The 18,884-nt window shown below is 41.0% G+C and overlaps 1 protein-coding gene across 4 annotated transcripts in view; it reads right to left on the bottom strand.

The window, feature by feature from the left end:
• Positions 1–18,884, bottom strand: part of LOC131528497 (ral guanine nucleotide dissociation stimulator-like) — a 33,828-nt gene that overhangs the window by 10,000 nt on the left and 4,944 nt on the right. For 2 of the 4 annotated variants that reach the window (XM_058757680.1, XM_058757682.1), the window contains exons 1-12: positions 11,533–11,779; positions 8,428–8,732; positions 7,725–7,793; positions 6,832–7,043; positions 6,221–6,342; positions 4,570–4,785; positions 4,299–4,487; positions 3,152–3,229; positions 2,826–2,912; positions 1,274–1,306; positions 1,069–1,190; positions 879–974 (exon numbers count right to left, since the gene is read on the bottom strand). In XM_058757680.1, the coding sequence (XP_058613663.1) occupies positions 879–974; positions 1,069–1,190; positions 1,274–1,306; positions 2,826–2,912; positions 3,152–3,229; positions 4,299–4,487; positions 4,570–4,785; positions 6,221–6,342; positions 6,832–7,043; positions 7,725–7,793; positions 8,428–8,732; positions 11,533–11,703 (1,700 nt within the window). In that variant the 5' untranslated portion in view covers positions 11,704–11,779. Of the gene's footprint in view, positions 1–878; positions 975–1,068; positions 1,191–1,273; positions 1,307–2,825; positions 2,913–3,151; positions 3,230–4,298; positions 4,488–4,569; positions 4,786–6,220; positions 6,343–6,831; positions 7,044–7,724; positions 7,794–8,427; positions 8,733–11,532; positions 11,780–18,884 lie in introns of those variants that run through there. The other 2 variants (XM_058757681.1, XM_058757683.1) reach the window with 2 other exon arrangements.

Below are 18,884 nucleotides of genomic sequence, written 5' to 3'. Positions count from 1 at the left end.
AGATGGTGGATCAGCACCAAGAGATGATGTCTACAGCCCTGATCGTCAGCGGAGACCAGGACACCCAGATGACCCCAGAGATATATCCCCAGATATATCAACCAAAAATAACAAAATAACTAAAATATAATAAAATACCTAACTACATAATACTACTATTGTTAGAAATTGCAACAAAATTAAAATAGAAATATAAACTTTGAACTGCGGGTTTCGCCTGGTCAGAGGAGAACTGGCCCCGACTGAGCCTGGTTTCTCCCAAGGTTTTTCTCCATTCTGTCTCGGAGGGAGTTTTGGTTCCTTGCCGCTGTCGCCTCTGGCTTGCTCAGTTGGGGACACTTAATTTCTAGCGATTATCGCCGATTTGATTGCACAGATACTATTTAAACTAAACTGAGCTAGACAATGACATCTCTGAATTCAATAATGAAATGCCTTTCACTGAAAATTGAGTGTTTAATCTTATCATTATACATTACTGACACTCTATCCTCCAATTTGATACTGTTAAGTGCTTTGACACAATCTGTATTGTAAAAGCGCTATATAAATAAAGGTGACTTGACTTGACTTGACAAAAACATTAATTATAATTATCCGATTATTCGTCAGAATAATCGAGATTACTCGATTACCAAAATGATCATTAGTGATAGCCCCTAATACACTCCAGGTCCACAACAAGACATCAACGGTTATCATATGAAGGAATATTTCCAACATCTCTCATTTCTCACTGAGCTTGTTCCAATGCATTCTGGGATTGCCTTTCCCCCATGGAAGATACATGCGATGCTACCTTACATTTTGGTTTAAATAAGGAGTTTGGTCAGGCAGCAGAATTCATAACTAGTGTGGATGTGATGGTCAGCACTCACTCGCTCCATCTCTTCATGATTCCTGAGCTCTTCTTGGCTCTCAGCGTGTTGGAGGCGGATTCAGAGAGCGGCTCGATCTCACACGACTGACTGTAGCTGCAGGAAACACAGAACATCATTCAGGAGTGTGTGTGTGTGTGTGTGTGTGTGTGTTTAATTCTGCACATCTAAACCAAAGCTGATGTCTCACCTCTCGGCCTCCGAGAGCTTCTCCACGCCGGAGAGCCATGCGCCGAACCCCGCCACGCGCTGGAAATTATAATTGTTACACGCCAGCTGTAACAACTTAATCTGAGCGATGACCTCAAACTCCTGCAGAGGGAGACAGAGATCATTAACACGAGATCAACGCGTCCGAATCATCGTCAGGAACTGTTCCTTCTGTTCAGACGTACCTTCCTTCTCTTCTCGAAGTTGATCAGACCTCCCTGAGATGCAGAGAAAGAACCAGTTATTACCCAAATCTGCAGCTGAAACACATTCAGTAGTAACCGCTAGCGTCTCATTAGCTGAACTGAGCTGATGGTTTCTTTAGACGGAGGTCTGTCACACACCAGTCAAAGAATAAGACAGAATAAACGCACACATATTTATTTACTTTTTTGGGGCAAAAACCTTTATTAAAGGGGTCATCGGTTGCCCATTTTCCACAAGTTGATATGATTCTTTAGGGTCTTAATGAAAAGTCTATAACAGTAGCGTATAAACAACACCCTTTTTACCTTGTCAAAAACAGCTGTGTTCACAGTGAGCCGTTTCGGTGCATGTCCCTTCAAATGCTAATGAGCTCTGCTGACCCCGCCCCTCTCTTCCGTGAGCTGTTCTCTGAGACTTAACTTTAGCCGCATTCATCACAGAACTTGCTAACTAGCAGATTATTAAGAAAGCCGATTTACAAAGATTCATAAAAAACTCCTAATACTCACTACTTCTGGAGGTGAAGCTGGATCAAGAATGATTTGCGCGAACATAAACGCATTTAGGTAGATCAGGGGCGCATTCCCTTCAAAAACAAACATAATCCACTGCGTCTTCAGCGGCTCAGATGTCGGGAGTAAATGACGACTGCTATGTTCATTATTACCTCCAACAACATTCAGGGCTGTAGACTCAGTCTTCCCACCGGTCACACTTTTGCGACTAACTTTCTCAGTTTTATCATAGTTTATAGTTATATGGTAACGAAAGTGTTCAACATTCAACCCGTTCTTTTTCATCAGTATTATTTGTTATTTAAATTTGTGAACAGAAATACCTTTTTTCGTGTGCTTTCACTTTCAAATTCGCGATCTTGGTGCCATGTCGCTGACAGGACTTGCTTGTTTTTTTCTACAAGAATACTAACATGTTCACCTTCTCTGGTTTAAGAAGCGGCTTTTTACTTTAGCTTGAAAACCAAATCCTCCGTTGCGCTCAGTCCGCTGCGTGCACCTTCGCGCTCGTGCTGACGCGGCGAGTATAAACCAGGAGTATAAACTAGAGCCCTGACATTATTACATCCACCCACAGCTCACTCAGGGCGGGTCTGGACAAAAACAGTCGTGGGCGGAGCCTGTGCAGAACTACCTCACACAGCCAAGAATCTGAGATCGGCTTGATCTGAGACACTGCTTATGATTTATGGGGATTTAAACAAAAACACTGGGTAGATTTTTGTCATTATAGGGTGGTTGTGTACACGCACTACACACACATTTCAGTTCAAACAACATGTTAAAGTGAATTTTGCATCCGATGACCCCTTTAACATTATAAGTAAACCTCAAGGAACATATTAAAATCATTTTAAAAAATCCATGTCATGACCCCTTTAAAGGTCAACAGTTCAGTATGATTTCATAACAGCGGGAAGAAAAATTAATTATTTTATAAACACAGTGGATAGAAAGGAGGAAAGTCTCCAGTGTGCTTGATGTGATGAGCGTGTCTGTTCAGAGAGAGACTCACGTCCAGATAGTCTTTCATGGCCGTGTCCATCATGACCAGATCCGTCAGGAAAGTTCCCAGGTAAGGAATCGTCCCCTGCATCACAGTCTGAAACAAAACCATCGTTCTGTCAGTTCAGCAGAATGAAACACGACATCAGACGACAGACGGGAACAATTTATATATATATATATATATATATATAGACAGACGGATAAATATGAGTCTCCTGCTGGAGTGTTTATTGTTGCTGTAGTAATGATGTGGTGTCAGCGTGAAGCTCAGTGACTCTGTACAGCATGATCAGAGAGCAGCTGCCGGTGTGGATCAGCGTCTGAATATCTCACCAGATCTCTCTGTGGCTGCTGTCGTTTCTGCGCTCGCTTAGGGTTCATCTCCAGAGTGGCAAATTTGGACGTTCCCTCCTGCCAAAGAAATACAAGCAGTAAATATCACACACACACACACACTCACTAACTGCTTTAGTAAGGGTTATTTATGACCTCCTACTCTCTGGTGACTCGGGCAATCTTTCCTGACTCTTATTACTTGATCTCAGCTCAGCTTTTAATACTGTCTGTCCTAAGTTATTACTCATACACCTTACTCATTGGCATCTCCAGAGCTGCGTTACACTGGTTTTCACCCTATTTGACAGACAGACAATACTACACCACCATGCATAACTATATATCTCCCGCTGTTTTACTCAAACAGGGTGTTCCTCAGGGCTCAGTTCTCGGGCCATTATTATATATTAATTACATTATGCCCCTCAGACAAATTACTCGCCGCCATGGTTTTGCTATGCTGACGATATTCAGATATATACTGCTTGCCGGCCTTGCATCTCTATTGTCATGTGTCAACGAGTTAAAGACCTGGCTAAACTCCAATTTTCTCAGTTTGAATTTGACTAAAACAGAAATCTTACTTGTCACAACTCTAACAAAATTATAACTAATGACCCCAGACTTGACCTTGAAGCGACATCAATTATTCCATCTGCCACCATCAAAAACTTAGGTATCATTCTTGACTTTTTATTAAACCTAAACTCTTTAAATCTGCATTTTTTCAACTTCACCGTATTGCTAAACTCCAATCCTTCGTCAGTTATTAGTTTATGCATTCATCACATCTTGCCTCGTGTACCGAAATTCGGCTTATCATTTATGGGAGGCAAATCTTTCTCTTTCTCTGTCTATTAGGACAGTAACCACACTGCATTCTGTTTAACCAATACTACCAGTACTGTTATGGTTCTCTGTTTTTGATTGTTTGCACTACTATTGTGATGTGACACTGCAATCGCACGTCTTAGACTTGGGCAAATGTCTACTGTCCACATAAGTGATTATGTACAGAATGATTGTTTATTTGCTATTGTCATTGTGAAGCGTCCTTGAGCTTGGGTAAGGCACTGTATAAATTAAACATTATTAGTAGTAGTAGTAGTAGTATTACACACACACACATACACACGTGTCGTACCTTTATCAGCAGTTCTCGGCTCAGTGAGTGGTTGTTCTCATCAGAGAATATCTCCGACAGCTCCTGGAAGATGCGAAAGTTTTCTCGTGACACTTCGTCCCATGTTTTCTTGAGCCGGTGAACCGGGTTACACTGCAGCGCCGAGAGAATCGCACGCAGAGACGAGAAGTTCTTCAAGATCCGACACTCCTGAGCAAAGAAGCCGGTCTTAACTCAACAGTAAACGAGCGATTAGACGTGTGTGTGTGTGTGTGTGTGAGATCAGACTGACTCTGGCCACTTGGATCCAGTGCTCCAGGATCCGGGCTCTCTGGCCGGGCTTGAGCGTCCGGTCGCTGAGGCAGGTGGAAATGACGCAGTTGGTGACGCGGTTGAACTGGCTGACCGTGGCTCTGATGGTCGGCGCCAGATGTTCCTTCCCTTTCTTATCTCTCTGAGACCAGATGCTTCCCAGACAGTGATACGGCACGACCCGCTTGAACAGCTCCTGCACGACACAAACACAGCACACGACACGGTCCTTCAGCGTCCGGTGAGAGAAGGAGACGCTCTCAGCTTCTCTAGCTCTCTCTACATACATACATAGATCGCAATGAAATCACAATCGTGATGAGGCAAAAGCTGCGTTAGTCATGCACATCTTGTGAGTGAAGCACGGTTCTGTGATCAGCAGTAAATCTCCAGAGAAACTCCAAATACGCCCGCAGAAGAAACCCAGGAGACGCCTACAGCGCTCGCTGAATACATGGAAGATTTAACTGCTTTCATTGATTCAGCGTCACTAATAAACACACAACTATGACATTATATGGTTTATCTGAGTTATTATTATAATTTTCCTTATAATAACGTATATAATAATGCAATGCCTTTATTGCTGCTTAGAATACTACGAAATATGTTGCGTGCCTTATTCTGTATAAGAAGCCACATCATCTCACAGAAGGGTTTATTTCAAACGTTATGAAGTGAGTAAAACAATTTATTAAATGTGATATTTTCACGTGCTTTCAGACGGAGCAGCATTTACTACACAGAGCCGTAGTTCACTGAGGAGCTACGCAAACAGCTGGCATTATCACGAACGATTATATCATCTGTGATTTTTTGCATAGCTTGTCAGAGAACTACGACTAGTGAGAACTAGTGAGTGTGTGTGTGTGTGTGTGTGTGTGTGTGTGTGTGTGTGTGTGTGTGTGTGTGTGTGTGTGTGTGTGTGTGTGAGTGTGTGTGTGTGTGTGTGTGTGTGTGTGTGTGAGTGAGTGTGTGTGTGTGTGTGTGTGTGTGTGTGTGTGTGTGTGTGTGTGTGTGTGTGTGTGTGTGTGTGTGTGTGTGTGTGTGTGTGTGTGTGTGTGTGAGTGAGTGAGTGAGTGAGTGAGTGTGTGTGTGTGTGTGTGTGTGAGTGAGGAGTGAGTGTGTGTGTGTGTGTGTGTGTGAGTGTGTGTGTGTGTGTGTGTGTGAGTGTGTGTGTGTGTGTGTGTGTGTGTGTGTGTGTGTGAGTGTGTGTGTGCATGTCTGTCTGTGTGTGTGTGTGTGTGTGTGTGTGTGTGTGTGTGTCTGTGTGTGCGTGTCTGTGTGTGTGTGTGTGTGTGTGTGTGTGTGTGCTTTTGTGAAAAGTCAGGACATAGATGTGTATAATGACGAGGGTATGGCAGGTATTACAAGGAGAAGGTGGCATCTCAGGACATTGACCCATGTCCCCACTTTTCAAAACGCTTATAAATCACTCAGAATGAGGTTTTTTTGGGGAAAGTTGAAATGCACAGTCTCCTGTAAGGGGTAGGTTTAGGTGTAGGGTTGGTGTAGGACAATAGCACATACAGTAAGTACAGTATAAAAACCATTACGCCTATGGAGAGTCCCCACTTTTCACAAAAACGAACGTGTGTGTGTGTGTGTGTGTGTGTGTGTGTGTTGCTCACTGCGTCCATCAGCGTGAACTGCTCCGCCACCACAGTGGGGTCAAAGCTCAGGAAGTCGAGTCGATCTTCATCGAATCCGTTCTCCTCCAGCAGAGCGAACGCACAGCAGCCCTGATCCAGAACTGCAGACAGAAACACGTTTACTACGGTTAGACGCCACAAACATCAGCAGACCATCAAAAGCTTCATCTGAGCCACAACAAATCATTTATCAAGATTATTATATGCTATTCCTCTAGCTTAAACAGTAGATGGTGCTCGCGACAGTAAAGTCATGGGTTTGATCCCCAGGGAAAGTAAGAACTGCTAAAATGTATAACTTGAATGAAATCATATGTCACTTTGAATAAAAGCATCTCCCAAATGCAGTTTTTTGTGCCTTGGCACTTTTAGCTCCAATCATTTTACAGTAATTATGCTTAAAATCAGAAATGCTATTACTTCAAATTAAAGCCATACATTATATTTTTTACATCCTAACATAAATGACTTCTAATTCCACTTAATTCACAATCTGATTGATTATTTCAGCTGCTCTAATTAATGTTCAGTGTATAATAGCCTGTAATGAACAGTCAGGTTTTTCCTCATAAGAGGCGGAGCTGAAGGACCGAATGAAGCTGGCGAACCGTCCGGATCCGATGCCTGCTGGAGTCTGCGGTGGAACTGGCTCAGCAGGTTGCAGGCGCGGCGCTCCAGATCCGACCCGGGGAAGTTCAGCTGCAGATAATAGATCAGGCGTCTCAGGCAGCTGTAGTCCGGAGGCTTCCAGAAGTCCTCAGAGTACTGATCCAACCAGGCGCCCAGGATAGAGGAGACGGTGCTGCGCACGAGAACACACGGAGAACTAGACAAACACATTCCTACCAGTCCAAATAAACCACATGCAAACTGTGTGTTTCCATCACGAATAGGGTTGGGAATCGAAAACCAATTCCAGAATCAAACACTTAAGGTCAGGAATCAGATACTTGTTGTAAAATTAAAATTTCACTTCCTGTGTGCGCATCTATTATATTTAGCTGGTGAAAAGGAGCTGTTAAAAATGTATTTGTCTTTGAATCATTCATTCAAGAGATTCATTCAAAAACACTGATTCACCCAGTAATGAATCAAGTAAATCTTGAGTGAGTCATTGAATCATTCCATTCAGAAATTCATAAAAAATCATGAGGTTTTTTCTTCATAATTGTGAGAGAACTACAACCTCCATAAATGTTTTTTTTAAAAGTCTCAATTTATCCAGAATCATGCGGCACACAAACAGCTCTTAATCGAGTCCAGTTTTTATGCAGCCTGATGATTTTTATTCATGGTATTCAGCAGCAATTAAATGTTTTGCAAAAAAGACACAAAATAAATGTGTTTGATATCTAAATGTTATACTTCATTTTTTTAACCACATTGGAATCGAAAATGGGAATCGATAAGATTCAGAATCGATAAGCAGAATCAGAACTGATCAAACTCAAACGATGCCCAGCCCTAATCATGAAGCACGTACTTCCTGAGCTCCGTCCGCTCATCAGGGGTCATTCTGCGTGATTCTGCGCCCGGCTGCAGTTTGGCGTATCTGTGAAAACACACACGCATGTATGAATCTGAGATCAGCTGAGGTGGTCGCTAGAGCCTTTTTTCAGATCCAGTGAAACACAGTAAATATTACTGATAAATCCTCAGGTGTCGATGAAGATTTCCGACCTGAGATTTGAGCAGTCAAGAAGTGTTTCCATCAGCTTTTCAGAATCAGAACTAGTGATGCAGATTCACAAATGAATCACTTTGATCTAATCAACCAAATAAGAGAAGGTCTGAAATTTTTGCCAATTCAGTTCGATTCGCTCGGACAGTTCTCACACGGGATATTATATAAAACAAAACAAAAGGAGCGCTGGATAAGGTGGATATTTGCCTACAATACACTGTAAGAAACAAAACTTTGTCAATGGAAAAGCAGCTCTGTTGCGGGTACAGTTTGTAAACAATAAGTAAAGATGACTAATATCCAAAACAGTATTAAAAAGAGTTTCAAAATATAGGCACACATTTCTGATGAGGAGCCTGAGCCCCAGTGCTGATGAAGCGGCGCTGGTAAAACAAGATTTAAATGAAGTAAATAATGCAACTACACATCGCACTAGCAATAAAAGCCTCATAAGTGGTCTGTATGTTTAACTCGTAACAGAGTGAGTGTGTGTGTGTGTCACCTGTTGAGCAGCAGGTCCAGCACTTGTTTGGTGGTGGCGAAGGTCCTGTAGGTGCAGAGGAAGATGGTGACGTAGGTGGAGTCGTTTCCTCTGAAGGCGGTGACCATGTACTCCACCAGCCGCTCCAGCGTTCCTGCTTTAATGGTGCGCAGCTTACAGGTCTCATACAGACTGAGGCCAGAGTCCGAGTCCACACCCAGCCAGCGCTGACTCTTACTGGACGACTGGTACATCTGGACCTTCCTCAGCGTGATGCTGAACACGGCGCCGTCCTCCACCTCCTCGCCAATCTCCTGACTCGCATTCTGCACACACACACACACACACACACAGACCAGTGTCAGTGAGTTTTAGCATTATTCCACTAGTCCTCAAACAGATGGGTTGATGATTCACCTGTTGATGAATTATCTTGATGTTCTAAAACAACTAACATCTCAGATATACAAAAGTAACACTGATATAAACATGAATCTAAACCAGTTAAGGGCTTGTATCACATTACACTGTCTGTTCTCAGATGTAGAATCAGTGGAATCAGATGCAGAATCAGTGGAATCAGATGCGGAATCAGTGGAATCAGATGCGGAATCAGTGGAATCTGATGTGGAATCAGTGGAGTCAGATGCGGAATCAGTGGAGTCAGATGTGGAATCAGATGCAGAATCAGTGGAATCAGATGCGGAATCAGTGGAGTCAGATGTGGAATCAGATGCAGAATCAGATGCGGAATCAGATGCGAAATCAGTGGAGTCAGATGTGGAATCAGATGCAGAATCAGTGGAATCAGATGCGGAATCAGTGGAGTCAGATGTGGAATCAGATGCAGAATCGGTGGAATCAGATGTGGAATCAGTGCAATCAGATGCAGAATCGGTGGAATCAGATGTGGAATCAGATGCAGAATCAGTGGAATCAGATGTGGAATCAGATGCGGAATCAGATGCAGAATCAGTGGAATCAAATGTGGAATCAGCGGAATCTAATGTGGAATCAGTGGAGTCAGATGTGGAATCAGTGCAATCAGATGTGGAATCAGATGCAGAATCTGTGGAATCAGATGAGGAATCAGATGCAGAATCAGTGGAATCAGATGTGGAATCAGTGGAGTCAGATGAGGAATCAGATGCAGAATCAGTGCAATCAGATGAGGAATCAGATGCAGAATCAGTGGAATCAGATGTGGAATCAGATGCAGAATCAGTGCAATCAGATGAGGAATCAGATGCAGAATCAGTGCAATCAGATGAGGAATCAGATGCAGAATCAGTGGAATCAGATGCAGAATCAGTGCAATCAGATGTGGAATCAGATGCAGAATCAGTGGAATCAGATGTGGAATCAGATGCAGAATCAGTGCAATCAGATGAGGAATCAGATGCAGAATCAGTGCAATCAGATGAGGAATCAGATGCAGAATCAGTGGAATCAGATGTGGAATCAGATGCAGAATCAGTGGAATCAGATGTGGAATCAGATGCAGAATCAGTGGAATCAGATGTGGAATCAGATGCAGAATCAGTGCAATCAGATGAGGAATCAGATGCAGAATCAGTGGAATCAGATGTGGAATCAGCGGAATCAGATGTGGAATCAGCAAGCAGCTGCAAGTTTGTTTAAAGGTCTAAAACAGTTTTTAACTCCATCTGTCACTAACAGCTTCTCTGATTCATAGGAGCTGTTATTATTCAGATCAATAAACTCAAGTCGCTCCTGTCTAACGCTGGACGATCTACGGCCGTGACTCGTTTAACCTCGGCTTACTTTAGGAGAACTGAACCTATTAGAGTCAGAAAGACACTCCGGATAAAAGCATCTGCTGCATGAGAGACAGAGACAGAGAGAGAGAGACAGACAGAGAGAGAGAGAGAGAGAGACAGACAGAGAGAGAGAGAGAGAGACAGACAGAGAGAGGTGTGTCGTGTTTCAGGAAGCTTCAGTGCTTCACACAGATCAATAACTGAAACACAAAGACTCACAGAAAACAAGTTACACAATCACCGTCTCTGTGTGTTTTCATCTCTAAAAACTACTGCAGAACTCCACACTAACCAGCTCATCACTGACTAGTTAACTAACCAGCCTGAGGAAGCATCGGACCCAAACACACCGGGATCTTCACGAGACGCTTCATATTCCTCCTCAGACCTCTTTAAATCTGATCTAGAAACACTTCTTCAGGGAACAAACAGGATTCAGGTTTCCTCACAATCCTGCAACAAGACAAATAAAGCTCAAACGTTACCCAGAGTGCTTTGCACAGAGTAACGCATCTGCAGCGTCACTGTTTAGAGACGGATTTCAGATGAACCAGATCATCAGATCAGAACCGGCCCACAGCGGTCTGAACCGCTTCATGATTAGAGTGGTTTTCACAACACGGTTAGAATCATCTGTGACCGGATCTGCTGAGAGAACTGGACCGGTCAAGCGTTCAATAGCTTCAGTTAACACCAGTAACTCAGTCCAGTTCACTAAACAGAGCGGTCATCCATTCTGACCCATCTCGTGTTTGACAGACTGACCGCACAAACCCAGCAGAGAGAGAACAGACTCTGAGCAATAAAACCAGAAAACAACACACTTCAACTGCAATGCATGCAGGGAAATACTGACATACAGACATCAGCAAAAGTTAAGTGATGTGACCGTCTCCTTCAGTAAAATCACAAATATCAACTCGTGTCTTCATTATCATATTTATCTTTAGCCTGTATATAATTCACTGTAATAATGCTGAATAGCACACATTTATGTCCAATGCATTGTTTCTAAATAACTGTAAGCATTCTTATACTCGCACCATCATAGTTTCACCTTAATGCTATAATGTATCAGAAACATCTTTACTGTGATTTAAAATGTGTAACTATGAAAAGATATTATAATACATGTTTACAATGATTTATTTCAGCACATAACTGATAACAAAGTGTGTATTACAGGGCAGTGTCCACAAATGTTTTTGCTTAGTATTTCTGCAGATTAGTAAAAATTTTAAATGATATTTCTGTAATACATTTTATTATTATTATTATTATTATTATGACTGAAGACGTCTCTATATGAGAGAGGAGTAATATCTGTATTGATTACTCTGTCTACCTCCAGGTAAGGAGTGTCCGGATCCAGATGTGTGAATCGGTTCAGCACCGCAGGACTCGGTTCGTCGCTGATCTCGAGTCTCACAGAGTCCCGGATGCTGCGGATCCGCCAAACGCTGGCATCAAACATAACGGAACCGAAACCGAGCTCACATCCCGCCACAAACACCATCAGAACCGAGGAATCCGAGCGAACCACAGTCGCACAGACCACCTCTGACCGACCGGAGCAGTGTGTGTGTGTGTGTGTGTGTAGGCTCCGCCTCTTCTCCGCTCGGGATCATGATGTCATTTTCAGATCAGAACCACAGAAACAGAACAGAGCGGAACGTCAATCAACTCGCGAGTGTGAAAGTGGGCGGGGCTCAGCGGGAACACTTTATTTTAAGGTGTCCTTGTGACACGTCACATGTACTTACTATTATAATAACAATAAATTATGCATAATTACATGCAAGTAACCCTAATCCTAACCCTAACCATAAAGTAAGTACATGTAGTTAATTAATATTACTCAGTACTTAAATGTATAATTACACTGTAACAAGAACACCTTAAAAAAATAAAATAACTGAGAAATACACAAACTGTGTATCTTCAATTAAAGTGTATCCAGAAAGAGATGCCACTGTTCCTGTTGATTTTCTCTGCACTAAGAAGAGGATTTTTATACAGAAATAATGCATTTAACAGAACTCAGTTTGTATTTGTACGAATCCGTGTGATTGTAATGTCTGAATTATACTTTTATTACATAAATGCCCCCAAAACAAGACAGAGCCGAGCTGGAGTGTGAGCCGCGGAGCGCCGCCTGCTGGAGGACCTCACCGCAGCATCTGCAGAGACGCCCTCATCTGAGGAAAACCAAAGAAAACCTTTCAAATATTTCGTGTACAAACTCTCTCAAAACACGCTCATGGTAATACCATTAATACCCATATCATGAGTAATACCCAGTCTCTCAAGAAAAAAACTCAAAAAGAAACTTGGAAGTTTTTAGAATTGTGTGGAATAACAGTATGTCCAGCTATAGACGGGCTCTAAAAGCTGCCAGGACCGAGCATATCCACAAACTCATAGATAATAACCAAAACAATCCAAGGTTTTTATTCAGCACAGTGGCCAGATTAACAAATAAACAGACGCCGCCTGAATTACATATTCCCTCACAGTTTAATAGAAATGACTTTATGAATTTCTTCACTGATAAAATAGATAACATTAGACATACAATAACAAATATAGATTCTACAGCGTCTAGTACTTCAGTTTCATTCACCGCTCCCAAAGAAATACTTCAGTGCTTTACAACTATAGGACAGAAGAGCTAAATAAACTTATCACTGCATCTAAACCAACAACATGTTTATTAGATCCTGTACCCACTAAACTACTGAAAGAGAAGAACCGCTTCTCAATATTATCAACTCATCGTTATCTTTAGGTCACGTCCCAAAACCATTATACACTATAGATCATGACATACTCGTAGATCGATTACAAAACTATACGGGTATTCAAGGGCAGGCTTTAAGATGGTTTAGATCCTACCTATCCGATCGCTACCACTTTGTTTATTTAAATGGGGAATCATCAAGTATGGAGTGCCACAAGGATCTGTCCTAGGTCCTCTGCTATTTTCAATATACTTGTTGCCCCTTGATAATATCATTAGAAAATATGGGATTAGTTTCCATTGTTATGCTGATGATACTCAACTATATATCTCAACAAGACCAGATTAAACTTCTGAACTATCTAAGCTAATAGATTGTGTTAAAAATGTAAAAGATTGGATGACCAATAATTTCCTCCTATTAAATTCGGATAAGACAGAGATATTATTATTGGACCAAAAAACAGTACTCAGAATCTCTTGGATTACAATTTGTATCTAGACAGATGTACTGTTACTTCCTCTACAGTCAAAAATCTGGGTGTTATATTAGACAGCAACTTGTCTTTTGAAAATCATATTTCTCATGTTACAAAAACAGCATTCTTCCATCTTAGAAACATTGCCAAGCTTCGAAACATGCTACCTGTTTCAGATGCAGAAAAGCTAGTTCATGCATTCATGACCTCTAGACTGGACTATTGTAATGCACTGCTAGCTGCTTGTCCTGCATCTTCAGTAAACAAGCTACAGGTAGTGCAAAATACAGCGGCTCCTTACCAGGTCAAGAAAATATGATCATATTACCCCAATTTTACAGTCTCTGCACTGGCTACCTATTAAATTCCGTATCAGTTACAAAATATTACTACTTACTATTAAGGCCCTAAATGGTTTATCTCCTGCGTACCTAACTAGTCTTCTATCACGCTACAATCCATCACGCTCCCTAAGGCCACAAAACTCTGGACTCTTGGTGGTTCCTAGGATAGCAAAGTCCACTGAAGGAGGCAGAGCTTTTTCACATTCGGCTCCCAAACTCTGGAATAGCCTTCCTGATAACGTTCGGGGTTCAGACACACTCTCTCTGTTTAAATCTAGATTAAAGACACATCTCTTGCCAAGCATTCACATAATGCATCTTATAACCTTGTACTTCAGCTACACCTGATCAAATGCACAGTAAAATTCTTTTGCCTGGGTTGAACACATCAGTTTTGCTTGGTTGGAACAGCTAATGTTGTCTCTATTTGCTTCTCTGTTTCTGCCACTGGTTTGGCATCCCGAGGAATTACAGAAGCTTCAGTATGGATCCAATCCTTACGAAGACCTGAGAAGAGATGATGCCAACCCCTCAGAAGACCCTGAAACAACATACAAAACTACCAAACTTTGCTATAAGTTTGATTGCAACATATAATCATTGCTGTTCATAGTGTTCTTCGTCTGTTTGATTACGTCATTAACTGATTTTTACCGTACATTTCTGCCATATGTACATCAACTTGACATAGTCACCACTGATAAGCCACTACTAAATATAATGTAGAAATTAAATTTTCTGTGACGCTGCTTTGCAAGAATTTACATCGTGAAAAGCGCTATACAAATAAACTTGAACTGAACTGAATTGAATCATGGGTTCATGAAACTTCTGTCGCACATCTGGAGTGAATTAAAAGAGCAAAAGAGTCCAGATACCATGTCACTGCCAGTAACCACACACACACACACACACACACACACACACAGTGTGCCAGTGCTGTATTACCCAGAATGCATTAGAACAGCTGTGCAGGATGACTGCTTACAGGACGGCCAAAAACATGCTCACTAATGCAGTCAAGCACCGGCGCGAGACACGAGCAACACAAACACATGAACAGAGATCCTTCACTCAAACACTGCACCTCACTGACAAAAACACACATTTCTCAAAATATCTTCTTCGAGTTACTGTGTGTGTGTGTGTGTGTGTGAGATAATCTCAGACCTGCTTTTAAACACCATCATTCGGTGCTCTTTCAGGGTTTCTATGTAAAGCTAGAGTCACGATTATCAGTGATGGCAGGAGAAATGCAGGCGTTTCTATTCAGTTTTCTCGTGACTCGTTTAGAAACACTGTCCGAGAGAACAAAACAACATGTTTCTATCACTGACTGCCAGATCTTTTACTGGCATCTGTTTATCTGTGTGCAGTGTTGGGCAGTAACTAGTTACTAGTAATTTAGTTACTGTAATATTACTTTTTGCAGTAACTAGTAGTGTAACTAATTACTAATAAGATTTCAGTAATAATATTACAGTTCCTTTCCATAAAACAGCTTAGTTACTTTTGATGCCTCAACCCCGCTGATTTAAAATCTAACAATCAAATAATTCCTAGATTTATTTTCATAATTTTCACGACTCGCGCATGCATGTGATGTCCCCGGTGCAGCAGGCAAGCTTGGAATATGGAAAAGCTTACATTCAGCAGATAGAAATATTGCATTATATTGATTTTATCAGGAAAAAAGATCTGTTGTGTAAGTTGTGGCTTTACTTTACTCTGGCATTGCATCCCTCTGATCAGCATGTGCTACATTATATTAATATAATTCAAAATATTTTTGGAAAATTAAACAGTTTCTTACAAACTATAAAATACATAACGAAATTTAATCGCATATGGGGAACGGAAAAATTACTTCAAGTTCAAGCTACACATGACAATTAATGAGATGAATACAGCACTTCTTCTTGAATGTCACTATCAGTCACTATCGAGTGTTTGTAATAACTTCTGACTGCGATCCGATGTGGGTTTTGGTCAAATGATGAGGCAGAAATATGTTGTTAGTAACATTCTAGAGTAATTTGATCTGGAAGATACACAGTTACAGCTTCTGTGGGGCGTGAAGAAACAGTAATGTAACTAGTAGTGTAACTAATTACTGTTGCCAGAAAGTAATAAGTAAAGTAACAATATTACTTTTGAAAGGAGTAACTAGTAATGAGTAATATATTCTTTGAGTAACTAGCCCATCACTGCCTGTATGTCATTTTCATCATCAATACGGTGTATGTTGATCTTTCAAAATCAGTCTCGTTATTCATTAAGGCACGCTGAGTGTTTTTCACGGTAAGCGCTGTAGAGCGCCCTGCTGTTTCAGTGACTGAAATACAGCAGCAGATGCTTCATATGCATCAGTTTGTTCACATATATTAGTTTTACTCCATCTGAAAGCTGATCTAAATATTCATGGCTTGAAACGTGTGGATGTGAATAAATGAGGATGAAGGATTTCACTGCAGATTTGGCATCAGGTTCAGATATTAAATTCACTGCACTGATCGACAGAAAGTGATTTGTGTATTAGCGTCACTACACTACTGATAATAGACCATTTTTGCCCACATAATTGTGATGCTCCTTTAGAAGCGTTAACCTTACGGTGAACACTGAAAATGATTCCCGATCCACCAGAGGAGCGAGAACGCTCTGATCATGAGGAACTTTAGAAACAAGAGGATCTGTGTGTGACAGCGCCACCTGCTGCTCTACAGACACACAATCATAAATCAAAACACAAGATTTAGATTTAAATCAACAAACAACAAATAAAACGACACTAAAACGATGTCCAGATTTTAAACGACAGCATGACTGACAGCAGTTTATCTAATAAAATGTTTGAATATCTAATGTAAATGTTCAAATAAAGCTTCAAAAAGTTTCAGAAAATGGTAAACCTAAAAGGGTTACGTCAAAATGATAATTGATTAATAAATGATTATGTATTTTATCTGCTCCATAAATAATTCTATACAACTTATCTGAGTTGTTTTATGTGTAGAATCCACACGAGCTTGTTTTTGGCTGAATGTGAGTCTCTCTGACAGCAGGTGGCGCTGATGAAGCAGCAGAATTACAGCCGTTTACCGTAACCTCCGTGAACAAAGCAGCATTGTGATTAAAACATTACTTTATTAGGTATTACATGGAGTGAAGATGAAAACAAAATGCCATCGAATCTTTTCTGAAGACTGAAGAATCTTCAGAGGTACATTCATATAATTCATTTATTCATATATTAATTTGTATAATTCCCTCAGCACTTTTTTAAAACCTTGTAGTTTTCCTCCATGTTTTCACATAAAACGAAACAATGGTTACTTAAACTCTGCTTTATGCTGGATAGTATTGATTTATCCTCAATTGTTCAAATCGCGGTAATCAAATACGGTTATAAAGATAATTAAAATATGTAACAGTAAAACTAACCGTGGGGAATTTTATCATGATTTATCATCAAACCGGTAATCATTACATCCCTACACATGAGTCTGTCTCCTGTCTGTGTGTGTGTGTGTGTGTGTGTGCGAACCAGAGGCAGTGAGTATTAGAGATCGACCGATGTATCGGTTTTGCAGATTAATCGGCACTGATAGCTGATTGCTGGAACTATCAGCAAAAATCCCTGCCTATAGTTTTTCCGATGCTGGAGCAGCTGAGAAGATCCTCTGTCGTTATACGGAGCGAGAGCGTCCTCTAGAGGCGAATCACTGACACCGCGTGCTGTTTGTTTTGACGCGAGGCTGTGCTGCACAGAGCGGGACACTTCGGATTCAAACGCAGCCGACAAAAAACCCTGCCGCGCCACAGAGCGCCATTCACATACTTTTCCATTAAATGACATTATATGTGACCCTGGAGCACAAAACCAGTCATAAGCATCAATTTTTTTAAATTGATTATAAATAATTTTTCCATTGATGTATGGTTTGTTAGGATCGGACAATATTTGTCTGAGATACAACTATTTGAAAATCTGGAATCTGAGGGTGCAAAAAAATCTAAATATTGAGAAAATCACCTTTAAAGTTGTTCAAATGAAGTTCTTAGCAATGCATATCACTAATCAAAAGTTTTGATATATTTACGGTAAGAAATTTACTAAATATCTTCATGGAACAAGATCTTAATATCCTAATGATTTTTGGCATAAAAGAGAAATGTATAATTTTGACCCATACAGTGTATTGTTGGCTATTGCTACAAATATAGCTGTGCTGCTTATGACTGCTTTTGTGCTGCAGGGTCACATTTTTGTCCCAAATCGTTGTTAATGTACATAATGGCTTCGCCCTGGGCTGTAAAATTGTGTATTGTGCATTTTTCAGCTAAACGTTTGTCTTTCTCTGGTTTTAATAAGTCTGTATGCTTCATATAGAGAGATGTAATATAGATTCGGGATGCATCGATCTGATACTCAGTACCGGTATCGGCTCCGATACGGACATTTTCTGCCGCAGACGAGACCGATCCAAATCCGATATGTGTGTATACTATTCTGTGTTATTGTTAAAGGGGCCATCGGATGCAAAATTCACTTTTCAAGTTGTTTGAACATAAATGTGTGTTGGCAGTGTGTGTACACATCCATGCTATAATGATAAAAATCCACCCAGTGTTTTTTTTTATCCTCTTTCTCAAATCAGGCTGTTCTGAGATTCCTGTCAGAATGACGTAGTCCTGCATAGGCCCCTCCCACAAGAGTTGATTGACAAGCCGTCTTACCTTAGACCCGCCCTGAGTGAGCCGAGAGCCGTCCGCCTCCGGTGCAGGGAAGACAAGATGTCTCCGATTAAGCGATTGAAGTGTTTTGTTGTTGGATGTAATAATGAATACGAATAATTCATTATTACGAATAATTTCGCAAATAATTCGTGATCCAGCTTCATCTACAGAAGAAGTGAGTATAAGGGTTTTTTTATGAATCTTTGCAAATGGCCTTTCCTAATAATGTGCTAGTTAGCAAGTTCCACGGCTGAAGTTTACAGTCTGCTCGTCACTCGATGGAAGAGGGGGCGGGGTCAGCAGAGCTCATTAGCATTTAAAGCGACATGGACTATAATGGCTTGCTGTGAACAGAGCTGTGTTTGACAGGGTAAAAACGGTGTTGTTTTACACT

This window comes from Onychostoma macrolepis, chromosome 21 (assembly GCF_012432095.1).
Source record: "Onychostoma macrolepis isolate SWU-2019 chromosome 21, ASM1243209v1, whole genome shotgun sequence".
NCBI classification, from domain to species: Eukaryota; Metazoa; Chordata; class Actinopteri; order Cypriniformes; family Cyprinidae; genus Onychostoma; species Onychostoma macrolepis.
This window is presented reverse-complemented; position numbering and strand designations above follow the sequence as displayed.